The 6,125-nt window shown below is 41.6% G+C and overlaps 1 protein-coding gene across 1 annotated transcript; it reads right to left on the bottom strand.

Moving 5' to 3' along the window:
* Positions 1 to 1,130: 1,130 nt before the first annotated feature.
* LOC129725499 (xanthine dehydrogenase/oxidase-like) lies at positions 1,131 to 6,125 on the bottom strand. The gene is made up of 8 exons (XM_055681433.1): positions 5,960 to 6,125; positions 5,198 to 5,370; positions 4,612 to 5,143; positions 4,229 to 4,552; positions 3,924 to 4,174; positions 3,396 to 3,857; positions 1,977 to 3,335; positions 1,131 to 1,919 (listed from the first exon to the last, which is right to left on the bottom strand). Exons 1-8 carry the CDS (start codon positions 5,997 to 5,999, stop codon positions 1,260 to 1,262), a joined length of 3,801 nt encoding a protein of 1,266 aa, XP_055537408.1. The 5' UTR covers positions 6,000 to 6,125; the 3' UTR covers positions 1,131 to 1,259.

The raw sequence follows: 6,125 nt of genomic DNA, 5'->3' as shown, positions 1-6,125 counted from the left end.
GCGAGCACTGCGGACGATCTCTTGCGGTGGCGAAGGTATGCTCCTCCAGACACGACACGAGGAATTTCTACATAGTGGTAAACTGATCAGGAGCTGCATGATGCCAGTCCCTGTTATTTGGAACAACCGGATTGGGAACGTGAAAACCGATGAGACAATGGTCGCCTTGCATTGGAAACAGGAGGTGTTATTGAACGGCGAAGAGGACAGAACCGTTGACAAAAACAGGATCGAAAAATAGAAGGCAGATCCGCTGAACTTGCATGAGGTTAACAAAGCTCGTGAAGAGATAAAAAACTGTAAAGTAAATGGAAACGACGGATTCTTAGCAGAGCTTTTAAAAGCCGGGAAAAATCCCACATAAAAGTATGTGCCAAAGACAAAAACCAGTTACCCGAACTGGTTAAATGGATTCATTTACTCAGTCTATAAAAAGGGTCACCAATTCGATTGCAACAGTCATCGAGGTATGCTACTTATCATATTTTTTTTCATGGGATTCTCTCCCGCATCCTGTTTCATAGACTGAGGCCGTTTGTTGTAAAGTTCCTGTGCGGTTTACGGGAAGGGCGAATTACAACGGTCCAAATGTTTACCTATCGTCGAATCCTTGGCAAATAAACGCAGAGAAGTAAACTTGCAGACGCATAATCTATTCATAGGCTTCAGAACGGCATACGACTCAGTTAAGCGCAAACAAGTTATAGTAGATTTATCTTCAACACGGTTTCCCAAAAAAACAAATTGAACTGATTCGTGATTTAGCGTAGAATTCTGCGCTCAGTACTTGGCGGCAAACTGGAGAATAGTGCAAGCACATGAGTTACGAGGTGTGGAAAGATTAAAAATGATGAAAAAAGAATAGTGTAAAGAGGTAAGCGTGATACATAAAAATGTTAGAGAATGTATCTACTGATAGCTGCTGTAGTAGAGCTGGAAGTACTCAAAAAGGCACTATCTGTTAGTCAAGCAATTCTACTGTTATGGTGACAGAATTGTCATCGATCCATTTTTTATCAAGTTCCGCGGCATTGAAACTTGGCGTAGTTGTTCCTATTCAAACAACAGTTTGCACAAGTTTTTTATTGAGGCTTTTTATGAAATCCCGTAAGAATAAAATTACGTAGGTATATAGAGTATATGATTTTTTTTCAATTGATTGTGAAAAGTAAAAATAACGTATAATACATTACGAGCGATTCTTCCATGATAGTCAATAAAACTGTTCTATACTATTACCAAACACCAATCAATATACATTAGTTAATCTTCAATTGTTCCACAGAGTTTCCAGCTAGTAAGAAGACTTGATCGGGAGTTGAAGGTGCTCCCAGCGATATCCACTCGGCTGGTAGACCCGCATCTTTTCTAGCGGAAAGCAGAGCATACCTTAGAGCAAATATAACCGAAATAGTCATATTCATTGCCGGTTCGCCAGTGGCTTTGGAACGGAGGACCCCCGTCTGGTTACTGCTATTTTGCATGAAACGTATACGGAAATCAACTGGAATATCTTTGGCTCCCGGCGGTTTATAGGTCCAGGTTCGATCGGTCAGTAGTGCACCATCCTTGGGATCAAACACGAGAGCCTCCGTTAAATAGTATCCGATTCCCATTACAAACGAACCTTCGATCTGACCAACATCAATTCCGGGACTTAAGCTCTCACCGACATCTTCCAGAATATCGACTCGCCGTAATTGGACGTTACCTGTCAGAATGTCAACCTCAACTTCGGAGCAGCTTAGACCCCAAATTATGTATGGAGCGAGGTCAGAAGCTTTATACATGTAGGTTGCACAGAGGTCAACACTTTGAGCGTGACATTTTTCAATCAGCTCCTCCCATGAAACATCTTTGTGCTCATCTCGGATTGGCTTGAAACGTTCAAGCAATATTTCACAAGCACGTTTAACAGCCTGAAAATTTAACCTAATTAACTCTTGTTTTGATTCAAAGCAAAATTGATAACTTACATAGCTAACAGTTTCGCTGGTCATACTACCACCGGAACAAATATCATTCGGAGAGGTCAAGTTATTGGTTGGTTTGATACTTATTTTGTCCAGGGAAATACCAAGAATATGAGCAGCCACCTGCGCCGCCTTGGTGTTCATACCTTGTCCCATCTCAATGCCACCATGCGAAATGGCAACTGTGCCGTCATCATGATACACACTAACAATGGCGTGAAGCGATCCGAAGTAACCTTGAGGGTATCGCATGGGAACAATTGCGATACCTCGTTTCCGCCAGCGATGTTCTTTGTTGAATTGATCGATTTCCTTACGACGTGCATCGAACTCGACATCTGCTCGAAATTGGGGCATAATTTCCAGCATTTTCATATCCTTTGGCATGTTAGCCATACGAACTTCGAGCGGATCTAATCCAGTGGCAAACGCGACATGTTCCATGATGTTTTCAATCATAGCAACGCCTTCTGTTGTACCCGGAGCACGACACCAGGTGTTACTTGCGCAATCTGTTTTCGCTCCCTTGGCTACTGTTTTGAAAACAGTGTCATCATAGCAATTGCTGAAAAATCGCCCAGCATGACCCATCGACTCGTTCCAGTTATAGCCGAAATCATGAACGTATTCGTTGTAGAGTTTAACAATTTTACCGGTCTTGCTAACTTCAACCTCGTAATCTGAAATAACTGGGTAGCGTTTACCGATGGCTTTCATGTTGGCTTCCAGGCTCATAACAAATCGCACTGGTCTTTTGGTAATTTGGGCAGCTAGGGCACAAGCACAAGCAATCAGCGTAGCACGGGTTCCTTTGCCACCGTATCCTCCACCCAATCGGCGGACGTAAAGGTTCAAGCTGTTTTGCGGTACCTTCAGTACTCTTGCGATGGCCATTTGAGTTAGATCAACCCATTGCGTTGATGAATACACGTCCATACCATCCTCTATTGGAATACAGACGCAGGTTTGCGTTTCCATGTAGTAATGGTACTGACCACCGATCTCGAAGTGACCTTTAATATTCAAATCACCTTTCGGTGCAGCGTCGTAGTTTTCACCATGGGTACTGTAAGGCATTTCCTTGATGCGATCTTGAGCATTCGCTCGCAGGACTTCTTTTGCGGTCGATAGAACAACTGCAGAATTTTGTAAGCTATAGGTTATTTTTACCAGTCCAGCCGCACGATTGGCCAGTGCATGTGACTTTGCAACGATCAATCCAACTGGTTGTCCGTGATAATGCACTGTTTCACTAGCGAAGACCTCTTCGATCTCGGATCCCATGAAATTAGAGAAGTACATGAAGTTGTTTGTTCCTGGAATGTCTTTAGCGGAGAAGAAGGCCACCACTCCGGGAAGTTTCTAAAAGAAAAGCAAATGAACGTTACATAAGAGTTTGACCTTCAATGAGCTAATATTTACCAAAGCTTCATCGGCGACAATTTTTTCGATTTTTGCATGAGGCTTGGTTCCGAGAACGAACGCTGCGTACAATTCATTTGGAAGGGTTGGCATATCGTTGGCGTACTTAGCTTCTCCGGACGTCTGTGCGAGTCCCTCGATTTTTGGCACATTTTTAGTAAGCGGCCAGTTTTCTTTGTAAGTATCAAAACGTTGCGATGCGGTCGAGAGCGGTCGTTCTAGCGTTGTGCCTCCAGACCGGAATCGAGCTTCAATAGAAACTCCCATCTCCGAAGCAACGCTCAGGGTTGCTTTGTAGAACAACGAGATAGCTAGATTCTTGCGGTATGCTGGAGACGCGTCCGGCAAAACCCAATCGGGCTCAAGCTCTGCCGAAAGGGTCCGGATGATCGCTTGGAACGTGTCGGAGGAAAAGATGTTTTTCCCGGCAATTTGTTTTTCCGTTTGAAGAGCATGTGTAAACTAAGGAGAAATAAATGTATGCTTTTAGTGAATGTTTCCAGTTGGTCACCTAATAATTTGACTTACATCGGGATTAATTCCTCCAAAGCATATTGTAGCAGTGTCGATGATTTTCTTATCTGCACTGAATTTGAATAGGAATGCTCCATTGACGTAAGCGTGAGCATTTTGGGCTCTTGGCATAATTTTCAGGGATCGGAATTTGTATATACCCGAACTCAGCGGAGGCAAGATAATATTCAAAATTATTTTTTTATTCATATCCAAGCTTACAAATTCTGCTGGAGTTACTGTTTTCGTTTTACCACCCAACTCAGCTAAAAAGATCATAAAGTTATTATTGGGATTGAGAGAATTTAGTAAACTCGTACCAATAGTGAGTTTCGCTCCTACTGCTTCAAGAATCAGGTATAAATCCGATGGAAATTCTTTATGCTGATTTTTAATACACAGATTTCCGGCAATAGTGCCGGTATTGCGTACCGGCACATTAGCGATCAAATCAATGTGTTTAACCAACTCTAAACAGTACTTAAAGTTGTTTGTTTTAGCGGCAGCATCAGTTAAAATGGTCATAAGTTCGGTCAACGAAACGTTAGCTCCAATAGTAAGTCTATTGTCACAGGAATGTGATCGTAGTTCCTCGATGGAGTTAATGTCAACAAACACTTGTACTTTGTAATTTCGATAGACACCTAAAATGTTTAATGAAAACTACGCATGATTGTGAAATACTTGCAGCTTAAAGATTTACCATGAGCAGTGTTACCAGCAACTAACATATAGGGTTTTGATCCAATCTTCTCGAGAACAGCGAAGACGTCAGTTATGTTGTACACCTTATGCCATTCTTTACCATCAGCGGAATTGAAATGAATTCCTTCTTGCTGCTTAACTTCATCAACAGCCGAACATTTGCCCGAACAAGTTACACCCGTTTTTGGACAGATCTTGGTCAAATCTTCTATATCCTGGCAAGCTTCTTTTAAACGTGGTTCCGCATCAATTGCTAACGATTTGAATGCCTCCAAAATCGGTCGGTAACCGGTGCAGCGACAAATGTTACCTCCAAAAGCGTTTTCGACCTCATCCATGGTTACCTTGCCTTGCTTGGACTCTAGCAAACTGTACATATTCATGACCATCCCGGGAGAACAATAACCACATTGCGTGCCGTTGAAGTACGCCAACGCTTTCTGCGTTGGGTGGTAACCATCCTGTTTGTCACCGATTCCTTCGACCGTGACAACATCCAAACCATGACAGGATAAAACTGGGAACAAACACTGCGAAAAGTGTCGGTTAGTATAATCACTAAAATGAATTACGAATGAACTTACCGAATTAACTGCCCACGAAAATTTCTGCTTAGTCACGGGGTGAATCCCATTCACGTTGACAATGCATGCTCCGCAACCGCCCTCCAGGCACATAAATTTGGTCCCACTGAGATGCGCATAGTTTCGTATGAATGTGTTAAGCGTGGTATCAATTGGAACCGATGTTGGATTGACTGTTGATTGTTAGTGAGTAGAACAAGATATAATAGTTGATGTTACACTTATGTGTTTTGTCACGGAGCAAAATGACTTTGCAAAAAAGCGTGCCCATAACACGTCCATTATCTACTACGATCAAACAAATGCATAACGTATCATTACCGTTGTTGGTAATTATTTAATCGTGATTTCATGACACTGACACCCGACGAAACACAAGATAAGATAGGGTTTGCCAAAAAAGGGTAAGTGATTGATACCTATATTCTCATGATGATTGTTTATTTTTAACATACAATTTCATTTTCTATTCACTGCACTTAGCCTATACAAGTAAAATTATTCAAAATACTTTCTACGCGCAAAAACTTGTGAGTAATTTAAATTCAAATTTCAACAGAACAATTCTAAATTCACAAAAATAGATGGAACACTTTTTGCTTTAGTTTGAGTTTGTTCGCTTCAAAAGGATTTAGGATGATGTGTGCAAATATGTGATTGTTTCCATGAATTTCTGATTACTTCAATCGTATTTTTCTGGATATTTGCGATCAACTTTGACAACCATGTAGTACTTGCGAAATAATTTCTGCACTAACTAACCTTTATAAACTGTTCCGTTGATTGTAAAAACTATATCCATCGTGGGCTGTGCGCTTTGAAAAATTTTCGATCTGTTAAACTGGCTCGTAGCCTACTGGAGAACTTAATCAACGATGAACTTCCAAAACTAGGCAACCTTCCCAAATCTGTACGTTCACTACGACTA

This window comes from Wyeomyia smithii, chromosome 2, assembly GCF_029784165.1.
Source record: "Wyeomyia smithii strain HCP4-BCI-WySm-NY-G18 chromosome 2, ASM2978416v1, whole genome shotgun sequence".
NCBI lineage: Eukaryota > Metazoa > Arthropoda > Insecta > Diptera > Culicidae > Wyeomyia > Wyeomyia smithii.
Note: the sequence above shows the minus strand (reverse complement) of the source record. Positions and strands in the feature narration are given on the sequence as shown.

Bases quoted from the DNA above. Each gene is read 5' to 3' on its own strand.
- LOC129725499 (XM_055681433.1), bottom strand. From the start codon at position 5,999: ATGGATATAGTTTTTACAATCAACGGAACAGTTTATAAAG. The intron at 5,144-5,197 runs GTAAGTTCATTC...CACTTTTCGCAG, and splicing joins TTTCGTGGGCAGTTAATTCG to TGTTTGTTCCCAGTTTTATC. The intron at 1,920-1,976 runs GTAAGTTATCAA...TTAAATTTTCAG, and splicing joins CCAGCGAAACTGTTAGCTAT to GCTGTTAAACGTGCTTGTGA.